This window comes from Panulirus ornatus, chromosome 12 (genome assembly GCF_036320965.1).
Source record: "Panulirus ornatus isolate Po-2019 chromosome 12, ASM3632096v1, whole genome shotgun sequence".
In the NCBI taxonomy this organism is placed as follows: Eukaryota; Metazoa; Arthropoda; class Malacostraca; order Decapoda; family Palinuridae; genus Panulirus; species Panulirus ornatus.
The window spans coordinates 63,853,023-63,876,264 of record NC_092235.1 but is presented as its reverse complement, the minus strand read 5'-3'; the positions used below and the strand labels follow the sequence as shown (position 1 = coordinate 63,876,264).

Sequence of the window (23,242 nt, the reverse complement as noted above, 5' to 3'; positions counted from 1 at the left end):
ACATATACATATATTCACATGTACATAATTCATACTTGCTGCCTTTATTCATTCATGTCGCCACCCCGCCACACATGAAATGGCAACCCCTTCCCCCTGCATGCATGCGAGGTAGCGCTAGGAAAAGACTGCAAGGGCCACATTCGTTCACAGTCTCTAGCTGTCATGTATAGTGCACCGAAACCACAGCTCCCTTTCCACATCCAGGCCCCACAAAACTTTCCATGGTTTACCCCAGACACTTCACACCCCGGTATACCACATCATTCCAATTCACTCCTTGCACACCTTTCACTCTCCTGTATGTTCAGGCCCCGATCGCTCAAAATCTTTTTCACTCCATCCTTCCACCTCCAATTTGGTCTCCCACTTCTCGTTCCCTCCACCTTTGACACATATATCCTCTTTGTCAATCTTTCGTCACTCATTCTCTCCATGTGATATAGATTTATAACTATATAATCTTACCAGTTGAACTTCTTGTAAAGTGAAGCATATTAGGAACAGAATAATCTCTGCAGTCTTAGACAGTATACTTTATTTTCATTTGTACTTCAGGGATGTGTGAAACATTTGTTAGGACAGATAATGCATAGGAAATGAATTGTGGAGTGGTAGAGTGGATGAAATGTAATACTTTGAGGTGGTTTGGGCATTTGGAAGGAATGCAAGACGGAAGTTTACAAGGAGAGTCCATGATAGTATGATTACAGGGGTTAGTATGAGAGGAAGCCCAACTGTGACATAAGGAAATAAAGTGAAAGAGTAGTGGAGGGAGAGGAATGGGGGAAGAACACATGTATGCGAGGGAGGCATGTAAGGACAGGGATAAGTGAAACCCTTTTTGCAGTGTCCACCCCCTTGATGGGAGTTCCCAGAGAGAACAGGCGTTGGTGATAGATACATAAATATATAAGGTTCTGATCAAACTTTTCGGATTCAGTTTAATCCATAATTTGCACAAGGCTTATATAATCCCAGTTAAGTGTAAAATACAGTTGTAAGGAACAAGAGCTTTTAACAATAAACTAAACAAGACGAACGAGCTAAAAATCCAAGACTATATTTTTGAGTTAATCTTTTGTAAATATACGTAGTCTTTGGAATCCGAGAGATAAAACTTGATGAATAATGTACTTTGCCATAATGTGACCCATTCTCTGAATTTTTAGAACTTTGGATGTTTTTTTTGACAAGTCTTCAGAAAATTTAGGTCCTTTATCTTGCTGAATTCATTGTGAGTACTTTACATACTTTCTGAAGAAGGATTGTCCATATCTTTTTATGATAATCTTGCTGATCTAACTTTCTGGGAAACAAAGACATAGTAGGATCAGAATTATTTGCATAATCTTATATTTTTTCTTTATTTGAACTTCATGGGTACTAATCTGACATTTTGGATTGAGCTTAATCAATTAATTGCACAAGTTCAGTATAATATTCATAAGTATGGAACTAACGATTATAATGATAAACTACACAAGAACAGACAAGATAAAAACCTTAGACAAAATGAAAGAGTACACAGAAGTAGACAGGCTAATAATCTAAAACAAAATTAATGATTACCCATACTATACTAGTTATACTTGAAAATGTGAAGACTGGATAAAAGAGTGTCCTGAAAGCATAAACATTTATTGAAGATTTTATCTCCTCAGCTTTGGTATTGTGAGGGAAAGTTAGTATGATTTTCTTATAAACTATCTCTGATGTAGCTTTTAGATAATGAATATAGTTTTAAACTAAAATATGGCAGATTATAAACATAAATTTAATTTTTCAGATCTTCCACAGCAACGAGAGGTTCCATCAGCAGTGTTTGGTCAGCTTAAAAAAGACTGAATGTTTTTCTCATTATTTTGTAATAATAAATATGCTCTGACCAGGATTTTCATTTCCATAGTATTAACATAATATATGCTCACTTTCTTTACTAACAGTTATTGTTAACTATTTTTAAAATGTGAAAATTCTGAAATGGACAGTAGAATCCATCCTATACATCTACAGAAAATGTAGACTTGACAAAACTCTGTTTACATGGGGTAAACTTTTGCTTCAGCGTGAAAGGTATTGATCATGGTGCTTATCCTTTATGTTTTTCCCCTCTTTTGGAGATGATCACACAAACTGACGCATTCCTTTTCCCTCTCTCCCTGCTGATCTTGAAGTCATCACTCATCCTTCACTTAGGTATTATATCTCTTTATGGCATTCATCTACAGCATTTTCTGCTTTTGAGAAACTGAGAAGTGAGCTGAAAATCTGTCTCTTGTAATCTGCAAGTAGACATAAGGATAGAGTTAAGCTATTTATATTTATTATACTTTGTTGCTGTCTCCCGCGTTAGCAAGGTAGCACAAGGAAACAGACAAAAGAATGGCCCAACCCACCCACATACACATGTATATACATACACGTCCACACACGCACATATACATACCTATACATTTCAACGTATACATATGTATACATACACAGACATATACATACATAAACAAACATAATTCATACTTGCCGACTTCATTCATTCCCATCGTAACCCCGCCACACATGAAATGACAATCCCCTCCCCCTACATGCGTGCGAGGTAGCGCTAGGAAAAGACAACATAGGCCACACTCATTCACACTCAGTCTTTAGCTGTCATGTATAATGCACCAAAACCACAGCTCCCTTTCCACATCCAGGCCCCACAAAAAATTTGAATTAATTCTTTGGCTGCATTCCTGAAAGTGAGAATTTTCCAGAAAAATATGAAAATGGTAATTATTCCTGTTTTACTTCTCTTTTACTGAGGTAAAAGCATAAAGTTTCTGTACCTGGCATTAGGATTTCTTCAAACCAGGATCTGATAGCTTTGGCTGGGGTGTCTGAATATGTGTGGATGTAATCAAGATGAAAAGGGGGGCCCTTTTGATAAATGTTTCTTTCCCTACATCTCAAAGCTTTGTCCTATAACTATGACATGGCACATTTTTAAAGATTGGTTTCTCACTTCCTCTAAAATTTGTAAATTCTTTGTCTCCTCTTTATCCCTTTCATTAATCTCCATATAATTCAATTTAGGCTCTGCCTTGATATGGACTTTTGTTCGTGAGAGAAGCCTCCAGCATTATAAAAAAAGAATTGATGAACTGAGGAGATGGAATGAGTATTTTGAAGGACTGTTGAATGTGTATGATGACAGGGTGGCAGATTTAGGGTGTTTGGATTGGGGTTATATACGAAGTGAGAGAATCAAAGAGAGTGGTTATGTGAAGAGAAGAGAGGTGGTGAAAGCCTTATATTAGATGAAATGCACCAAGGCATCTGGAATAGATGGCACTGCAGTGAATTTCTTAAGAAAAGTGGTGACAGTGTTGGTAAGTTAGGATATTCATTGTATGTATGGATCATGGTATGGTGCCTGAGGATTGGTAGAATGTATGTATATGTCACTGTATAAAGCAAATAGGGACAAAGATGTGAGCTCAAATGCTCAGACTACAGAGGTATAAATCTGCTGACTGTACCTAGTAAATTGTATGGGAGGGTAACGATTGAGAGATGAAGGCATGCACACAGCATCAGGTTGGGAAAGAAGAGTGCGGCTTCAGAAGTGGTAGAGGATGTGTGGATCAGGTACTTGCTTTAAAGACTGTGTGTGAGAAATAGAGGAAAAGAAGGGTTTGCATATGCCATTTATGGATCTGGAGAAAGCATGTGATAGGGCTGATAGAGATGCCATGTGGAAGAATACATGGTGTGGGAGGAAAGCTACTATGAGAAGTATTTATCAAGGGTGTAAGGGACATATACAAGCAGGAAGAGAGGAGAGCAAGCAGATCCAAGTGAAGGTTGGTCTGCAGCGGGGGTGTGTAATGTCACCATGGCTGTTTGCATTGTTTGTGGATGGAGTGGTGAGGGAGGTATATATAAATCTTGAAGAGAGGGGCACGTATGCAGTCTGTAGGGGATGAGGGAAGCAAGTCAATTGCTGTTTGCTGGTGACACACCATTTGTGACAGATTTGAAAGAAAAACTGCAGAAGTTAGTGACTGACTTTGAGAGCATGTTTCAAAGGAGAAAGATGAAATGAGAGTAAATGTGAATTAAAATAAGGTTAATTATTAGGTTTAGCAGGGTCAAGGGACAGGGAAGTTGGGGGCATGAGTTTGAGTGTAGAAAAGGTAAAGGAAATGAAATGTTTTAAATAAGTATCTGGGAGTGGACATGGCACCAATTGAACCATGGGAGCAAAAACATGTCACTAGGTGGATGAGGGGATGAAGGTTTTGGGATCTTTGAATAATGTGTGAAAAAGAGGTCTTTATCTGGGAGGGAAAAAATGGTTATGTTTAAAGGTATAGTAGTCCCAACTATATCATATGGATGCAAGGAATTGTTTGTAGATGAGGATGTGTATAGGAGGGTGGAAATATGGAAAACAAAATGCATTAGGGCAATATGTGGTGTAAGGTGATATGATTGAGTAAGTATAAAAGGGTAAGAGAGAGGTTTGGTAGTAAAAAGCATGTGGTTGAAGAGGGCATGCTGAAATGGTTTGGACTCAGGAAAAGAATGTGTTAGGAGATGTTGACAAAGAGGATTTTTGTGTCAGAAATGGATGGGACGAAAAGGGGGAGACCAAACTGGTGATGGAAGGAGGGAGTAAAAAGTATTTTGATTTGATGGAGCCTGAAAAAGCAGGAGGGTGAAAGGTGTGTATGGGATAGAGTTGATTGTAGTACTGTGATATACTGGGGGAGATATGCTGTCAATGAACTGAACCGAGGCATGTGAAATCATAGGAAGGTCTGTGGGGCCTGGTTGTGCATAGGGGACTGTGGTTTTGGTGCATAACATGTGACAACTAGGCAATGGATGTGAGTGAATGAGGCCTTTTCTTCCTCTTCATGACACTATCTCACTAATGTGGGAAACTATGAACAAGCATGAAAAAAGATCCATCCAGTTAATTTACAGCTAATATTTATTTTCATTCTTTTTACTTCAACTGTAAAATATTTTCAAAAATGAGATAAATTCACTTTCCATAAAGTAATAAATACATTGATATACTTCCCACAAAATTATATAATTTCACAATCCATATTATTATTGAAATTTTTTTTTTTTTTTTTTTTGCTTTGTTGCTGTCTCCCGCGTTTGCAAGGTAGCGCAAGGAAACAGACGAAAGAAATGGCCCAACCCACCCCCATACACATGTATATGCATACGTCCACACACGCAAATATACATACCTACACAGCTTTCCATGGTTTACCCCAGACGCTTCACATGCCCTGATTCAATCCACTGACAGCACGTCAACCCCGGTATACCACATCGATCCAATTCACTCTATTCCTTGCCCTCCTTTCACCCTCCTGCATGTTCAGGCCCCGATCACACAAAATCTTTTTCACTCCATCTTTCCACCTCCAATTTGGTCTCCCACTTCTCCTCGTTCCCTCCACCTCCGACACATATATCCTCTTGGTCAATCTTTCCTCACTCATTCTCTCCATGTGCCCAAACCATTTCAAAACACCCTCTTCTGCTCTCTCAACCACGCTCTTTTTATTTCCACACATCTCTCTTACCCTTACGTTACTTACTCGATCAAACCACCTCACACCACACATTGTCCTCAAACATCTCATTTCCAGCACATCCATCCTCCTGCGCACAACTCTATCCATAGCCCATGCCTCGCAACCATACAACATTGTTGGAACAACTATTCCTTCAAACATACCCATTTTTGCTTTCCGAGATAATGTTCTCGACTTCCACACATTCTTCAAGGCTCCCAGGATTTTCGCCCCCTCCCCCACCCTATGATTCACTTCCGCTTCCATGGTTCCATCTGCTGCCAGATCCACTCCCAGATATCTAAAACACTTTACTTCCTCCAGTTTTGCTCCATTCAAACTTACCTCCCAATTGACTTGACCCTCAACCCTACTGTACCTAATAACCTTGCTCTTATTCACATTTACTCTTAACTTTCTTCTTTCACACACTTTACCAAACTCAGTCACCAGCTTCTGCAGTTTCTCACATGAATCAGCCACCAGCGCTGTATCATCAGCGAACAACAACTGACTCACTTCCCAAGCTCTCTCATCCCAACGGACTTCATACTTGCCCCTCTTTCCAAAACTCTTGCATTTACCTCCCTAACAACCCCATCCATAAACAAATTAAACAACCATGGAGACATCACATAAAAATTTTATGTACATTTTTTGGTAGTTTGTTATATTCATCAATCACCAAGGTTCTAAATGGATAAGAATCTTAAATTTTTTGATCAGATCAATGAAAACAGGCCTTACTTTGAAATGTTTATTTCATCCCTTCATCCCGTCAATACCACAGTCCACAATCCATGGTGTTCTGAGAAAATGGAAGTACCACATAAGTTTTCCATAAAATTCCATCTGAATAAATGGTCTATCCTCCAATAATCAGTTTGATTACCTTTTTTTATATAAGAGGTATAAGCATAGTTAATGCAAGAAACACATACAATTCACTAACACTTGTATTTTTCCATCTACATCTTGAAGAGATTCTTGCAAGCTCCATATCTTCCACAATCTTTATATGGTCCTATTCATTTTGGTCAAAAGTATATCCATTAGAGTGGGATTAATAAAGAAGTCAAATCAGTCATATGCAACTCTGATTCCTGATATTGTAGCTCAAAATGCAGTAAATTAGGAGCATAATTTTCATTCTCAGCCCATTTTCATTGCCCATTGCTTCACTCATCCAAATGTACAGGGCAAGGTGTTGTCTCTGCAACCTCAATACATTCATCAGATTTATTATTCACTTTGTAAAATTTACAGCCATTATTAGTTTCATATAACAATTTATAAATTCTCAGGTTCAAGTTCTTTATTAAATATAATTTATTCTATTACAGGCCTATCTCTTGGATAACTGAGATCTGATGAGTCTTGGTAAATTTCTAACCCACACTGACTGTGTACTGGTGCTTTAATTTCTACAAGTTAACAGAATGTTTGGTAACAATGACTATCTCTGCCTGGAGGTACTTCTTTGAGATGATGATGCTTGGCAAGATTCCATCCCCATACCACACTGATCCATTTAAAACTTTGGCAAGTACAGATTGTGAATACAGATGCTCCGCGACATATGTCCAAATTCTGTTCAGACTGACAGGTCAGATCTCAAAATGGACGTATGTCAGCATGGGATGTAGAGTTTGTATACATGTACAATATTCTTTTATCCTACTCAACTTCTATCATGATAATCTTATTTTTTATTAACCAGCTTTATTATATGATTCTGTAGTTTTTGTTTACCTTTTATTTAAGATTCTTTAGTTCCCGAATTGATTCATCCAAACTTTCAATGAACTTTCCAGCAGCTCCTTCATCAGCAATTGCTGCTTCCACCTGTGACTCGAATGTTGTGAATGCTATATCTTCTTTTAAATCTATTGAACCAACCATAAACTGCTGTGAAGTTCTCGATGTAATCCTCTCCCGCTCGCTCCTCCAAAGTCTCAAAAAGACTTCTAGCATTTGCCTGAACTGTTAGTAAGGTTAGTGGTACACATTTTTTTAATCTGATCTTCCTTCCACAGCATCAACAACTTTTCGATTTCGTGAATGGGCCCTTGTCGTTGCTTTGTTATAATCGTAGACTTAATACCTGCCGAACCTTTCACTGCTTCAAGTGTAATTTCTTTGTCCTTTAAAGTTGTGGAGACCACTGAATGGGACAGCTGTAGATCACATGCAATCACATTAACTTTTTCTCCTTTATGTTGGGTGATTACTTTCATTTTTAATTCTTAATCGAGCACATTCTTCGACTTCATGCTTGATCTATTGACATGTGATGGGTTTTTCCTCTTGCTCACCATCTTCTTTGGGGTTTAATGCAAAAATGGTACAATCCAGCATGAAAATTAGTTAGATTCACTTGAATAACATGCGCTTACTTAATGGTAATGGAGCAAGAACTGAGAGATGTGATGTACAGAATGCTGGGATCATATAACATTCTCTATTGTACACACACAACTGTAAGCACTGGCAGACATATGACCAAGTATAATTTTTATATTTACATATATTTTTCCTTTGTACAATGGCACTATGCACGCATTCCGCCAATCCTCAGGCACCTCACCATGAGTCATACATACATTAAATAACCTTACCAACCAGTCAACAATACAGTCACCCCCTTTCTTAATAAATTCCACTGCAATACCATCCAAACCTGCTGCCTTGCCGGCTTTCATCTTCCGCAAAGCTTTTACTACCTCTTCTCTGTTTACCAAATCATTTTCCCTAACCCTCTCACTTTGCACACCACCTCGACCAAAACACCCTATATCTGCCACTCTGTCATCAGACACATTCAACAAACCTTCAAAATACTCATTCCATCTCCTTCTCACATCACCGCTACTTGTTATCACCTCCCCATTTACGCCCTTCACTGAAGTTCCCATTTGCTCCCTTGTCTTACGCACCCTATTTACCTCCTTCCAGAACATCTTTTTATTCTCCCTAAAATTTACTGATAGTCTCTCACCCCAACTCTCATTTGCCCTTTTTTTCACCTCTTGCACCTTTCTCTTGACCTCCTGTCTCTTTCTTTTATACTTCTCCCACTCAAATTACAGAGGTATAAGTTTGTTGAGTATTCCTGGTAAATTATATGGGAGGGTATTGATTGAGAGGGTGAAGGCATGTACAGAGCATCAGATTGGGGAAGAGCAGTGCGGTTTCAGAAGTGGTAGAGGATGTGTGGATCAGGTGTTTGCTTTGAAGAATGTATGTGAGAAATACTTAGAAAAGCAAATGGATTTGTATGTAGCATTTATGGATCTGGAGAAGGCATATGATAGAGTTGATAGAGATGCTCTGTGGAAGGTATTAAGAATATATGGTGTGGGAGGCAAGTTGTTAGAAGCAGTGAAAAGTTTTTATCGAGGATGTAAGGCATGTGTACGTGTAGGAAGAGAGGAAAGTGATTGGTTCTCAGTGAATGTAGGTTTGCGGCAGGGGTGTGTGATGTCTCCATGGTTGTTTAATTTGTTTATGGATGGGGTTGTAAGGGAGGTAAATGCAAGAGTCCTGGAAAGAGGGGCAAGTATGAAGTCTGTTGGGGATGAGAGAGCTTGGGAAGTGAGTCAGTTGTTGTTCGCTGATGATACAGCGCTGGTGGCTGATTCATGTGAGAAACTGCAGAAGCTGGTGACTGAGTTTGGTAAAGTGTGTGGAAGAAGAAAGTTGAGAGTAAATGTGAATAAGAGCAAGGTTATTAGGTACAGTAGGGGTGAGGGTCAAGTCAATTGGGAGGTGAGTTTGAATGGAGAAAAACTGGAGGAAGTGAAGTGTTTTAGATATCTGGGAGTGGATCTGTCAGCGGATGGAACCATGGAAGCGGAAGTGGATCATAGGGTGGGGGAGGGGGCGAAAATTTTGGGAGCCTTGAAAAATGTGTGGAAGTCGAGAACATTATCTCGGAAAGCAAAAATGGGTATGTTTGAGGGAATAGTGGTTCCAACAATGTTGTATGGTTGCGAGGCGTGGGCTATGGATAGAGATGTGCGCAGGAGGATGGATGTGCTGGAAATGAGATGTTTGAGGACAATGTGTGGTGTGAGGTGGTTTGATCGAGTAAGTAACGTAAGGGTAAGAGAGATGTGTGGAAATAAAAAGAGCGTGGTTGAGAGAGCAGAAGAGGGTGTTTTGAAATGGTTTGGGCACATGGAGAGAATGAGTGAGGAGAGATTGACCAAGAGGATATATGTGTCGGAGGTGGAGGGAACGAGGAGAAGAGGGAGACCAAATTGGAGGTGGAAAGATGGAGTGAAAAAGATTTTGTGTGATCGGGGCCTGAACATGCAGGAGGGTGAAAGGAGGGCAAGAAATAGAGTGAATTGGAGTCATGTGGTATACAGGGGTTGACGTGCTGTCAGTGGATTGAAGCAAGGCATGTGAAGCGTCTGGGGTAAACCATGGAAAGCTGTGTAGGTATGTATATTTGCGTGTGTGGACGTGTGTATGTACATGTGTATGGGGGGGGGGGGTTGGGCCATTTCTTTCGTCTGTTTCCTTGCGCTACCTCGCAGACGCGGGAGACAGCGACAAAGTATAAAAAAAAAAAAAAAAAAAAAAAAAAAAAAACATATATTTTTCTATCTATATTTTTTCCAGTCATATGTGCGGATGGTTGTAAGTCGGGAGCACCTTAGAGATTAAGAAGAGTTACCAGAGCTTTTAAAATGTTTTATTTTTGAAAATACTTCAATATAATCAAGACATTTTCTAATAAAAGGCTAGGATCTGATCATTGCACCAAGCAGAATCTCTTCAAGTTCTACTGGTAACTATGGGTACCTGTAAATACAATAGCTTTTATGCAAATAAATTGATGCCATGGGGAAAACTTTTCTAGCTTTGAATATTCTTAAGAATCTTTGTTGGTATATACATAATTATCTCATGGAATGGGTAATGAAGTTCATGATGATGGACAGATGCATTATATATTTGTACATATTTTACTCAGCTCTTGCACTTTGGCAGACAGAAGTACCAGGTACCTCTAGTTACTTTTAAGGGCCCTTCAGAAAATAAAACTCCAATAGCACAGTGAGAAAATATAAAAAGATACATAAACAAATACTTGCCTTTACCCAGCAAGTAGTCTGGTGTATACAGATGACCTGATTTTAGAAAAAGGTGCAAGAGGGGAGTTGTTCGCCCAGTAACGTCTTACAACTTCTCGTACTTCTGCAGGGGTAATGGGATCCATTCCAATGCAATGTTCATCACCAGATCCTATCTCCTGGAGTGAGCCACTCTTTTTAAAAGAAGGTAAGATCTAGTATTAACAGTACCACAATACATACCTGGAAAAAATAAATCTTCAGATTTCAAAACCTAGACACAATAAGAACATATACATATATACCCCGTATTCAGTTTTGGTATATATCTAATTATTACATACTTCACTTCTATGAAGCTGAATAAATAGGTTACACCTAAACCCCTTCTTTAATCTCCAATGAGTAAATCAAATGAATTAAACCTTTCATTTTCAGGAGAGTCATATAAGAATCTGAGAGAGCTCTTACTCATTGATGGGAAAAACTTCAACACCCTACAGAAATCAATGAAAATTCCACTTTTCATTCACCATAAAGTCTAAAGGACTGACTGATTCTTGTTCACTGAGATTAAATGACCTTTCAGTGACCTGTCCAGATACTATGATAATCTCATCTTCCTTTAAATCCTCATAATCTTACTGTATTCACATGAATTCTCATCTTCCTCCTTTCATGCACTCTCCTAAACTATGACACCAGCTTTTATAGTTTCTTACCCGAGTCAGCCACAAGAGACATCATCTGCAAAAAGCACTCCTTTCTTCTCCTAGGTTTCCCAACTCCAACCCCAATACTCTGCAGACCTACCCCTATCTCTAAGACTCACTTTTTGACTATTACCTCCCTAACCACCCTATCCATGAACAGATTAAATACCCATGGGGACATCACGCATGCTTGATGCAGACCCAGCCTCACTTCGAACCACTAACTCTCCTCCACTACTACTAGCACACACGACTTAGTTCTCTCAATAAGAACACCCTACTGCTTGTAGCTTTTCTTTCACACCATATATTCAACTGCACCTTCCACATAGCAACTTTATCAGTAACAGTACCATAAAACAATCTGGTTCATTTTTGTCAAAAGAGTAACGACAATGGTATTTGAAGAAATTATTAAAAGATAAAAGATGAAAAAGATGTATAAAAGAAAGAGACAGGAGGTCAAGAGAAAGGTGCAAGAGGTAAAAAAAAGGGCAAATGAGAGTTGGGGTGAGAGAGTATCATTAAATTTTAGGGAGAATAAAAAGATGTTCTGGAAGGAGGTAAATAAAGTGCGTAAGACAAGGGAGCAAATGGGAACTTCAGTGAAGGGCGCAAATGGGGAGGTGAAAACAAGTAGTGGTGATGTGAGAAGGAGATGGAGTGAGTATTTTGAAGGTTTGTTGAATGTGTTTGATGATAGAGTGGCAGATATAGGGTGTTTTGGTCGAGGTGGTGTGCAAAGTGAGAGGGTTAGGGAAAATGATTTGGTAAACAGAGAAGAGGTAGTGAAAGCTTTGCGGAAGATGAAAGCCGGCAAGGCAGCAGGTTTGGATGGTATTGCAGTGTAATTTATTAAAAAAGGGGGTGACTGTATTGTTGACTGGTTGGTAAGGTTATTTAATGTATGTATGACTCATGGTGAGGTGCCTGAGGATTGGCGGAATGCGTGCATAGTGCCATTGTACAAAGGCAAAGGGGATAAGAGTGAGTGCTCAAATTACAGAGGTATAAGTTTGTTGAGTATTCCTGGTAAATTATATGATAGGGTATTGATTGAGAGGGTGAAGGCATGTACAGAGCATCAGATTGGGGAAGAGCAGTGTGGTTTCAGAAGTGGTAGAGGATGTGTGGATCAGGTGTTTGCTTTGAAGAATGTATGTGAGAAATACTTAGAAAAGCAAATGGATTTGTATGTAGCATTTATGGATCTGGAGAAGGCATATGATAGAGTTGATAGTGATGCTCTGTGGAAGGTATTAAGAATATATGGTGTGGGAGGAAAGTTGTTAGAAGCAGTGAAAAGTTTTTATCGAGGATGTAAGGCATGTGTACGTGTAGGAAGAGAGGAAAGTGATTGGTTCTCAGTGAATGTAGGTTTGCGGCAGGGGTGTGTGATGTCTCCATGGTTGTTTAATTTGTTTATGGATGGGGTTGTTAGGGAGGTAAATGCAAGAGTTTTGGAAAGAGGGGCAAGTATGAAGTCTGTTGGGGATGAGAGAGCTTGGGAAGTGAGTCAGTTGTTGTTCGCTGATGATACAGCGCTGGTGGCTGATTCATGTGAGAAACTGCAGAAGCTGGTGACTGAGTTTGGAAAAGTGTGTGGAATAAGAAAGTTAAGAGTAAATGTGAATAAGAGCAAGGTTATTAGGTACAGTAGGGTTGAGGGTCAAGTCAATTGGGAGGTGAGTTTGAATGGAGAAAAACTGGAGGAAGTGAAGTGTTTTAGATATCTGGGAGTGGATCTGGCAGCGGATGGAACCATGGAAGCGGAAGTGGATCATAGGGTGGGGGAGGGGGCGAAAATCCTGGGGGCCTTGAAGAATGTGTGGAAGTCGAGAACATTATCTCAGAAAGCAAAAATGGGTATGTTTGAAGGAATAGTGGTTCCAACAATGTTGTATGGTTGCGAGGCGTGGGCTATGGATAGAGTTGTGTGCAGGAGGATGGATGTGCTGGAAATGAGATGTTTGAGGACAATGTGTGGTGTGAGGTGGTTTGATCGAGTGAGTAACGTAAGGGTAAGAGAGATGTGTGGTAATAAAAAGAGCGTGGTTGAGAGAGCAGAAGAGGGTGTTTTGAAGTGGTTTGGGCACATGGAGAGGATGAGTGAGGAGAGATTGACCAAGAAGATATATGTGTCGGAGGTGGAGGGAACAAGGAGAAGAGGGAGACCAAATTGGAGGTGGAAGGATGGAGTGAAAAGGATTTTGTGTGATCGGGGCCTGAACATGCAGGAGGGTGAAAGAAGGGCAAGGAATAGAGTGAATTGGAGCGGTGTGGTATACCGGGGTTGACGTGCTGTCAGTGGATTGAATCGGGGCATGTGAAGCGTCTGGGGTAAACCATGGAAAGCTGTGTAGGTATGTATATTTGCGTGTGTGGACGTATGTATATACATGTGTATGGGGGGGGTTGGGCCATTTCTTCCGTCTGTTTCCTTGCGCTACCTCGCAAACCGGGAGACAGCGACAAAGTATAATAAAAAATAAAAAAAAAAAAAAGATGAAAAATTAAAAGGATGCATACATGACTACTATAGAAATTAAAATCTTTGCAGGGAAACATGAAGCCTAAAATGTGCAGAATACCATTAAGAGGGCTAATGTGAAAAAGAAGTACAAAAAGAATGCTCAAACACGAAAAAAGCTTAACAGTCCCTTTAAACATCCCACTTAGTAGTGTTTCTCTCGACAACCAGGAACAAGTGATCACTATGTATCATAGTAAAACATTAAAAACATACCTGATGTATAAACACACAAGGATAATCTGGGTTGAAAGCAGTAGGAGTCCGGAAGCGAGACAAGTCAGAATTATGTCCTGTGGCATCTCTCTTGACTAACAGAGCAAGATCCACTATCTGAGCAACAGTTTCATATGCAAGCCGGTTCAGCATCTCCAGAACAAGCTGAAATTACATGGAATGTAATGCTGAATTAAAAATACCTCAGAGGTCTTCAAAAAGTGGTTTGCAATCAATAAATCTGAAAAAATTTTAGTTTTTGTAAATCTCCTTGAAAGTGAGATCCCACTTCTGTATATCAAATTTCTAATGATGATGTAAGCCTGTATGCAAATAATTCCCCTCATGGATATGGCAATGAAGTTAATAGTGAATTTAAGTTTTTATGTGTGAAAAACTTGCTTTTCAGGCCAGTGTCCCAAAAGCCATGAGAGTCTCTAGGATTTCTGGGATCCAGGCACCTCTTATCCTCATTCTTTCTCATTAACCACATATTCAATGCAAGTGGCCTATTTGTTCAGTTCAGGTCTACCCACAAACTAATCAGCAATATCCATGTGGTAATGTCACTGTCCCCTGGTATTGGAATCGAGTTAATAACCTGATGTTGGTCACCAACAGTCAGAAGGTTTTTCCAAAGTAAGGGGAAGGTAGGGTGGGAAACAGAGCCAAGAAAATGCTCATGGGACACTGCCTAACAGAGGAACAGTTTTTGTAGAAATTAATTTCTCTCTCAAAGGTTGGATCATCTTGCAAGTTTTTAGGGCATATTAATATGGAGGAGAGGGTTAATGACCCTCTCAAACTGATAAAATGAATCAAGGCAAAAACAGTACCTAGAGCCATCTTGGATACATCAGCCTTATGTTGGTAACCACAGTCACACAAAGTTGATCCTTGACACTTGGAGTAAGGTATAATTAAAAGATATGTTAGAGGAATGCCAAAGACCTCTGCTGTTGACTTCCTCCAAGTTAAACTTGTTAAAAACACCAAGATAGAGGCTACCTTCCTAAAATCATGGGCCCCCAATTACAAGTCAGGTTGGACCAATAAGACAGGACTCTAATCCACATGAGATGATCCTTGTTGAGACTCATTTACAAAATATCTCAGATGATTTTTACCAATTCTCTTAGATACTTATGTGGTCATACGGAATGAAGTTCTCTAGCAGTGGTCCTCAGAATAAATAAAACGAGGTATTTTTCTAATTTACATCTTTTATTTTATTTGTCATTATCACTTAATTTCTGCCAAAAGTCTTGAGTTTGGATTTACAAAAATCCAAGACATATTACCAAAAATGAGACATCTTATGTCCAGACACTACACTTACCTCACTGACTCTTCTCATATTAGCAAGGGCTATTAAGGAGAATATTCATGATAAGATATTAACTATGAGAGCTGGCAAGAGCAAGTACTCAAGTAAAATAAGATGTCAGGGAGGAAGTTAACTGTGTCAGAAAAGAAGGGAACCGGTGAAGAGGGCAAGTGGGGAATTGATAACAGGCAATGATACAGTAAGGAGATAAAAATAATATTTGGAAGACTTGTTGAATGAGTTTGATGATACAGTGGCAGATGTTGGGTGTTTGGGTCAGGGAAGAATGCAAAGTGAGACAAAGTAACAAAAAGTAGGATGAAGAAGACAGAAGACATGATGCAAGCCAAGCCTAAGATGAAGTGTAGCAATAAAAGGATTTTTAGATAGAAAAATTCTTTCCCATTCTTTCTAATATTCCAGGAGCAACTGAGGATAATGTAATCTACACCCCAATCAAACTTAATATGTAAAACAGTATAAGAAAAGTAGAAATATACATGGTGTATAGGCAATGCACTCACCTGAGTTAGTTTAACTTCATTACTCTCCTCTCCAAGGAGCCACTCCCTAAACTTATTTACTCGTAAACGAGGACAAAAGGAAGCTTTTCTAGCCTCACAGTACTCCTTGTATCTTTGGCATGACATACCCTGAAATATCATATTAATGATAAATAATATATCAAACTTCTTAAATCATTAGTATATACTGGCTAGCAAAGGCAACTTTCATTTGAAAGACACCATAAAGCCACAATTTACAATAATCTCAATATCTTGGGGTTTTGGTCCTAAAGTACTTATGAATTAGCTCACCACTAACATGAACTTATGATGACTACATGCTAGGTATATATTTTTACTCCATTTTCCCTAAGACTCCTTTCTGAAATGGTCCTGATGACACTCATGGACTCCTTTACCTTCAATTCCTACAGCTCAAAGGTTGTACTACACTCAGTAACTGAGGTAAAGTTGTCATGAATAAATCAGACTCGGAAATAATTTTTTGAAAAAAAAAAAATTTTCATGCTTGATCGCTGTGTCTCACATGAGCGAGGTAGTACCAGGCACACAGAAGGAAAGGCCAATTTCACTCGTATCCATTTTCTAGCTGTCATGTACAATGCACCAAAACAAGGCCCCACAGACCTTTCCATAAACTTTATATGTATCATATAAAATACATATCTGTATAATTTAAATTATATATCTTTTTCTAAAGATTCAAGTCTCTTTAACAGAAGCTGTTGTAGCTGCTTCCCAACATTTAGTCATCAGGTCCAAACCCATTATCTTAATTAAAGTCGATGTTAAAACTACTACTGAAGCTGCTGCTGCCATCTCCCATTCCTCTACCACCAACACCTCCCATGCCATTGCTTAATACACTACCCAACCCACTCTCCATTCTTCTACTCCACCTTCCAGGAAGCCCACTAACCAAACTTCCACTGAGGCTGCTTCCCATGCCTCCAAGGCCTCCCCCTGTGCCATCTCTGGCCATACCTCTACCCATACTACTCCCACCCATGCCACTACCCATTCTTCTGCCACCCATTTCAGTACCCAGGCCATCATCGAGAAAGCTGTGGCTGCCACTCACTGTGCCCACTAACACCTCTCCCCAATCCCTCATCAAACCTGCCACCAATGCTACCACCACTAAAGTTCCCACCACCACCACCTCCAAAGTTACCAAAGCCAGGCTCACCCATGAGACCTGCAAGACCTCCCATGGGTCCATTAGGTCCACCCATATTCCCACCAAAGGTGGAGCTCAGGAAAAGCTCAATATAGCACCCTCTTGATCACCATTTTTCCATATAGCCTACCATGTACTCAACAAACTTATACCTCTGTAATTTGAACACTCACCTTTGTCTCCTTTGCCTTTGTAAAGTGGCATTAGACAAGCATTCAACATAATTCATACATAAATTGAAAATCCTAACAAGCCAATCAAAAACACATTCAACCCCTTTCTTAATAAATTCAATTGCAATACCATCCACTCCAACTGCCTTGCCACATCTCCTTATGCAAGGCTTTCACCACCTCCCTCTTCGCCATGACTCTCTCACTTCACATTCCTCCCCATTCCAAACGCCCTACATCAGCCACCTACCACCCACTCTCCTGTACTTCTGTATCTTTGTCTGAAATCATGATTACAAAGAGTACTACAGCCAGAACTATTCCTTGCAGTGCCCCAGATAGTTAATCATTTTCCTCAAATATGTTTCCGTGTGCAACTATTCTGAATTTTCTGTTGGCTAAAAATTCTTTGATCCATTTTTTTTTTTATTTCTATTTGCTATTTTCTTCAGTAACAATCCACAGTTTACCTGCAAATTCATAAAATACAGGTGCTGAGCATTTGCAAGCCAGCCAGTGATTACTCTCAGTGCCTTCTTCAGCCTGGTTTGCAGTTTTATTTGCTTTTGACTGGGTAAATGACCAAGCAGGTGAAGGGTAATTTAGGGTGGAGTGGATGAATCTCAGATTCTTTTTCTTAACCAAATTTGCTGCAAGTAAAGTGCTTTTAGGCTACACTGTTTGTTACTTTTGTGTTGATGCTTGTGGTGTGGGAAGTGTATCATATGTGTCGGGATGCCCAGGATAGTTGGTGTTGCAATGAGTGAAAGCAACTGACCATGCAGGTGATGGAATGGTGCAGGCTGGATTTGTGTCTATCTGAGGTCAAGATGGTGATTGAAGACTTCTGTAAAGATTAGGACAATCTGTTCTTGGCGAGTCATTTTTTTCACAGTGAAATGTAGTGTTGTATATTTACTGTTGCTCCTGTGATGTGATGTGATGTGACTGTAAGGTATTCTGTAAGGATGTAATGGGAGGTCATGCAGAAGCCTGAACTGGGTTGGAGTAGGACCTATTCTATGGGGAATTCCACTATAGAACTTAAAAATTTTAGAGGTGAGGTGAGCAAATAAAATGGTTAATCACTTTTTGTCATTGTTTTGGAGGGTGGTGTCAAGTATCTTTTGTGTTACGGTATGCCATGGGACAATGTCAAATGTTTTAGTGTTTCTATTGCCACTAATACTATGCAGGAGTGGGGTTGGAGCCATCTAGAATATGTTGCCTGACTTCTGTAAGGTGTGGCAGTGCAGTAATTGAGTCTAAAGACATGTTCTATATATGAGAGTTGCTTGATTGTTGTGGGTCAGTTTTTCAATTTTTCAGAGAGTTTGGAAACTGAAAGCTGAAGTGATATTAGGCAGAAGGAGGATAGACAAGTAGGTGGTTTGAAGGTTTAAAGACTGGTACTATATTAGCAAGTTTCCAGATGTTAGGTATTTTGTTAAGTACCCAAGAGTGGTGCTTGGACTGCAACTGGGCCAGTGTTTTGTGAAAATCTGACATCTTGTCAGGAATTGTTTCAGCCTCAGAAGCCCTTTCTATGGGGCTCTCATTGTGCTAAGGAAGCTGGCCACATCAACTTAGTTGGAATACAGATCAAAAAGTGTGGTGATGTTGAGTGCATCCTTGTTCATTAAGGACAAGACAGTGGGGAGAATGTGTTCAGTGTCTTCAAGCATGGAAGCTGCATCAAGGGAACAAGGGATCTTGTGATATGTTGAAACAGTGTTTGTTATGCTTATGGTGTCTAGCATACATATAACAAAGGATACTTTATACATTTCTGGAGAGGATACAACAAAAGATATATTGTATGTGTCTGGAGAGGGTAGTTTCAGATGACTGTATGCCTGATGTGGGGCAGTGTATAGGACTAGATTTGGAGAGTGTTGTTCAGTGCCTGTTGGATCATTTCAGTGAGTATATATTTTATTAATGTAAAGTTTGTTGAAAGAAGGCAGATCTGTGAGTATGTTATTGAAGTGAAAAGCATGGGGTATGCTTTTTAATTCTACTTGGGGGTTGGTAATGGAGTAATTTGAATGTGAACTATCAAGTACTGTTACAAAGAAGTGAGAGCTCAGTATACTTAGGTAAGGCTATCTTGGAAGTATTTTTGTTTCACTCTGTAAGGGCTAATCAGCTGGTAAGTCCTAAGATCTGTTTTATGAGGTTTGCAGTTTTGAAACTTTAGCTTTTGACAGAGTGGCTGACCAGGAAGATCACACTTTAAGGCAAAGTGGATGAATTGCTTTTAAAGATACTGACTCTCTTCTTGTTCATATCTGGTACCAGTGAGTTTTCTATGAAAATTCATTTGTTTATAGCTTGCACACAACACAACACGAAAAGAGAATCAAATTATACATTGTAGACGTTGCAAAATCTTTCTGCAAGACCTACAGCTTGCTATGTGTGACTGTAATGACAAGTGTGACAGCATTTAGACTGGAAAGATTATGGTCAGTCCCTTTCTGGTTACAAAATCTTAATAAAACATGTATTTTCTTAAAATTATTATCTTTAGATAAACATCTCAAAAACAGCTAGTAGATGAACATCTTCAAAAAGCTCTAAGCATGAAACAGATGGTCTAACTTAAGTTTCCTACTTCAAAAAATTCTGTAACTGAGAGGTTAACCTCTCACAGAAGCATAATCAAAATAAAAGAATAAAAAATATAAAACTAGAGAAACATCTAGACAATGGCTTTATAGATAAATGTTGTCTATTCAAACATGGTTCACTCACCTGTGTCATTGAGTCAAGCCGAAAGGCTCTTTCAGCTTTAACTGGGTCATACAGGGATGATGAATATAAAGGTTCATACTGCCCAGTCTGATCTATGGTTTGCAGAAAATTTATGCACAGTTTCTTTCGTGACACCTCTCCACCTACTTCAGAAGTCAAATCTTGTATGTCACTTGATGAAGAACCTGAAGTGCTTGTTCTCGTTCTCTGATACAGATCACGAACACCTAAAAGATGATGAGACTAAGGATACTAGTTTCAATCTTTTATTCAAACAAAAATATGTATTCCCAAAATCATTAAAGACAAAGCTGAGTTTTGAAGACTGAAAACCAAGGTAATATATTGTGAGAAATGAGAAAAATCTCATGGCTACTTTAAAACCCACAGCCTTCCAGCACACCATCCAACAGTGGGGTAGTGTAAGCAGCTTGCTAACTCCAGTCCCATCATCAACAAACCACAGTCTGCCAAAGTGATGATGTCACTCAAGGCTCAGAATCTACAGACCACATGCTTCAACCCAAAAGTGGATAAAACTGGTTATGAGAAAGCCTTATAGAGGAGAGAAGGGAAGGTAGAACAGGGAAGAAAAACCAAGAAATCATTCAAGAAACACTGTTTTGAAAGGAAAGGGGATTTTTCAAACTTCAAGCCCTATGTCTCTTTACTCTCACATTTTGAACTTTCAGCAATGACAGTATACCTGCATGAAGAAGGAGGGCTTAAAAAACTTTCAGGTATGAAGACAACACCCAAACAGCATCACTACCCCTGCTTCAGCAAGGTAGCACCAAGAAGCAGTGGTATGAATGACTTACCCATATAATGAACAAGACGCTGAAGCTTAAGTGGATCTTTGCGCATCACAAAAAGGATGTCTTCTGGGCCAACAATTCTTGTTCCCCTTTGCTCAGCAATTTCTGTTGCCTGGAATACAATGAAGAAAAATTATAAATTCAGACTTAGAAGTATGAAGCACCAATTCTCTACCAGAGGAACAGGGACCTTGCTCACAGAGGTCAAAATACCATTTACCCACCAAATATGGTATATCCACCATAGTTTCACCCTTTTTGGCAACAATGATATTCATTAGGCTGGTAGATGCACATTCACATAGCCCTAGCAATTATCAAGCAACCCTCTCAAGCCTTGGTTACCAAGCCGTATCATTCAATACCCTCTAGAGTCTGTGCCTTGGACCTATAAATCTAAGGGTTTCAGAAATTATTTTCTGTAAAGAGTAGTTGGGAAGGGACTGATGAAATTAGAAGATGCTCTTGCGAATCTGCCTCTGATAGAGAAATGGCTTTTCATCCCTTAGCCCTTAAAAAGGAGGATTGGCTGTAAAGTCCAACACCATGTGCAAAGTTAAGAAAAAATATGAAATAAAAACTTTTTAATAGTGATAAACTGGCATGCAAAAAAAACACAACAAAGAGCATAAGTATATTTATGTTAGCCCAGTGGAATGCTCAATATATAGATAGGGGTGTGGCTGACATGTCTGCAAGGTTGAGATGAAATGGAAGGACATGAAAGTCTTATATTTTCTTACTCTCTACTCCTCTTTCTTGCAAAGGCACTGTAATTGTGGTTACCAGCAGGCATACAGCATAACCCTGGATCACTGATGTAGCAATAGTAACTGATGAGGACATGATCTTACTCACTATTCTATTGGTAATGTGAAATGCATGAAACCAGAGCAACTACCTGTAACCAGGTCATACAGATCTTTTCATCATTTCCCTCTGAATGTTTCTTATGTCCTTGCTTAGTACAGTAACAGCACATCACCCTGTGTACACCATGCTACTCCATTCACTTATTCCAAGAACACGTATCCTCCTGTATACATACATGTACTTGTCCTCAATCATGCTGCTGTAGCTAAAGTTGAGTACCAACCTGATGCAAGAAAATGGTCATCTGCTGATGAACAATAGATTCTATGACTGCGGCAGTCTCTAGCAATGGTCTACGGCAATCACCAAAACCATGCATCATCAACTGTATATCTGCAAAGTAAAGCCATGTCTGTTCATATTACATCTGATTAAATCAATACAAACATAGCACTACTTTAAGTAATTCACTTCAGCATATATATCCATATCTAATTATCTTAAGTGAAGTGAGAGCCATGGAGAGGAGAGAAGTGGTAGCAAGGCAGCTGGAGTGGATGGTATTGCAGCTGAATTTATCAATAAAGGCGTTGACTGTGTTGCTGATTGGTTGGTAAGGATTTTCACTCTATGTATGGATCATGGTGAGGTGCCTGATGATTGGCAGAATGAATTTTGGATGGCATATACTGTGTATTTCAATACATTTCCTCTAATTTTGGGGATCTGTCACACTCGGAAAAAATGTAGCTTCCAGAATCTGAGAAAAGTCACCCTTCAGGACAACATGTAAAGAAAATACTAGGCCGATGTTCATTCAAATCTATCATAAGTTATGGCTGAAGGATGATGGGTAAGATGCGAGTGAATCTGAAGGTTTGGTTACGTTGAACATTGGCCCAGAATACTCTCATACACAATGTCATGTGGGGGTACTGTCCTATGTGATGACAGTCCTCTGGGGCGCCAGTAGCAGTTCAGTACTTATTATTCCAGATACTGGTAAGACATTCCGAGTCTCGTGGACTATATTCAACTACTGGTGAGACATTCCGAGTCTCTTGTACTATTTTGCATTGTTAACACTTCTTTTGCATTTCTAGACCAAAAGAGTATTAAAAGAAATCCCCCATAATGAGATAATATGTGACTTACCAGTGACAAAAGACATTTTTTCTTTGTTTTCTGTAATATTACATACAACCAACTTCTATCTTTTATTTCGATTCGAGAAGAGAATGTTTATAACATTAATTGTAAACAATTGTTGGTAGCTGGGTTATAACATATGTAAATCATTTTCACAATGAATTACAGACACTTTCCTTAAAAGATAATCTACACTTTAAGAAGTAAATGAGCTTTTGCAGAAGAGATTATTTCCTTCTGAAATAGATAAATGGTTACGATTTTTGTAGATTACAATCTAAACCCACTAGAAATGTCACGATTTTCCTTTCATATGGTGAATTTATTGCAAAGTTTATAAAATGCATAGTCCTTTTTTAGAAGAACTGTT

General features: G+C 39.2%; 2 protein-coding genes across 6 annotated transcripts in view; one reads left to right on the top strand and one right to left on the bottom strand.

Annotated features, from left to right (window-relative positions):
* Positions 1 to 1,888, top strand: part of fand (Pre-mRNA-splicing factor SYF1 fand) — a 54,538-nt gene extending 52,650 nt beyond the window's left edge. For both annotated transcript variants that reach the window (XM_071668058.1, XM_071668059.1), the window contains exon 16: positions 1,790 to 1,888. In XM_071668058.1, coding sequence (XP_071524159.1) covers positions 1,790 to 1,848 — 59 coding nt within the window. In that variant the 3' untranslated portion in view covers positions 1,849 to 1,888. The remainder of the gene's footprint in view (positions 1 to 1,789) is intronic.
* On the bottom strand, positions 1,352 to 23,021 carry LOC139752138 (transcription initiation protein SPT3 homolog). Of its 4 annotated transcripts, XR_011713487.1 has the most exons (9): positions 22,879 to 23,021; positions 22,007 to 22,116; positions 20,914 to 21,022; positions 20,093 to 20,319; positions 15,980 to 16,108; positions 14,129 to 14,293; positions 10,691 to 10,863; positions 6,333 to 6,393; positions 1,352 to 2,285 (listed from the first exon to the last, which is right to left on the bottom strand). XR_011713487.1 is itself a non-coding variant. In XM_071668060.1 (8 exons), exons 1-7 carry the CDS (start codon positions 22,892 to 22,894, stop codon positions 10,693 to 10,695), a joined length of 927 nt encoding a protein of 308 aa, XP_071524161.1. In that variant the 5' UTR covers positions 22,895 to 23,021; the 3' UTR covers positions 1,352 to 2,285; positions 10,691 to 10,692. The 4 variants fall into 4 exon arrangements, 3 of the variants coding, with proteins under 3 accessions (XP_071524161.1, XP_071524162.1, XP_071524163.1); XM_071668060.1 differs by lacking the exon at positions 6,333 to 6,393; XM_071668061.1 differs by lacking the exons at positions 1,352 to 2,285; positions 6,333 to 6,393 and adding an exon at positions 10,202 to 10,397.
* Positions 23,022 to 23,242: the final 221 nt, after the last annotated feature.

Coding starts and splice junctions, on each gene's coding strand:
- LOC139752138 (XM_071668060.1), bottom strand. Junction 16,109..20,092: donor GGCTTGACTCAATGACACAG/GTGAGTGAACCA, acceptor ATGATATTTCAG/GGTATGTCATGCCAAAGATA. Junction 10,864..14,128: donor CTTGTGTGTTTATACATCAG/GTATGTTTTTAA, acceptor TCTTTTAAAAAG/AGTGGCTCACTCCAGGAGAT.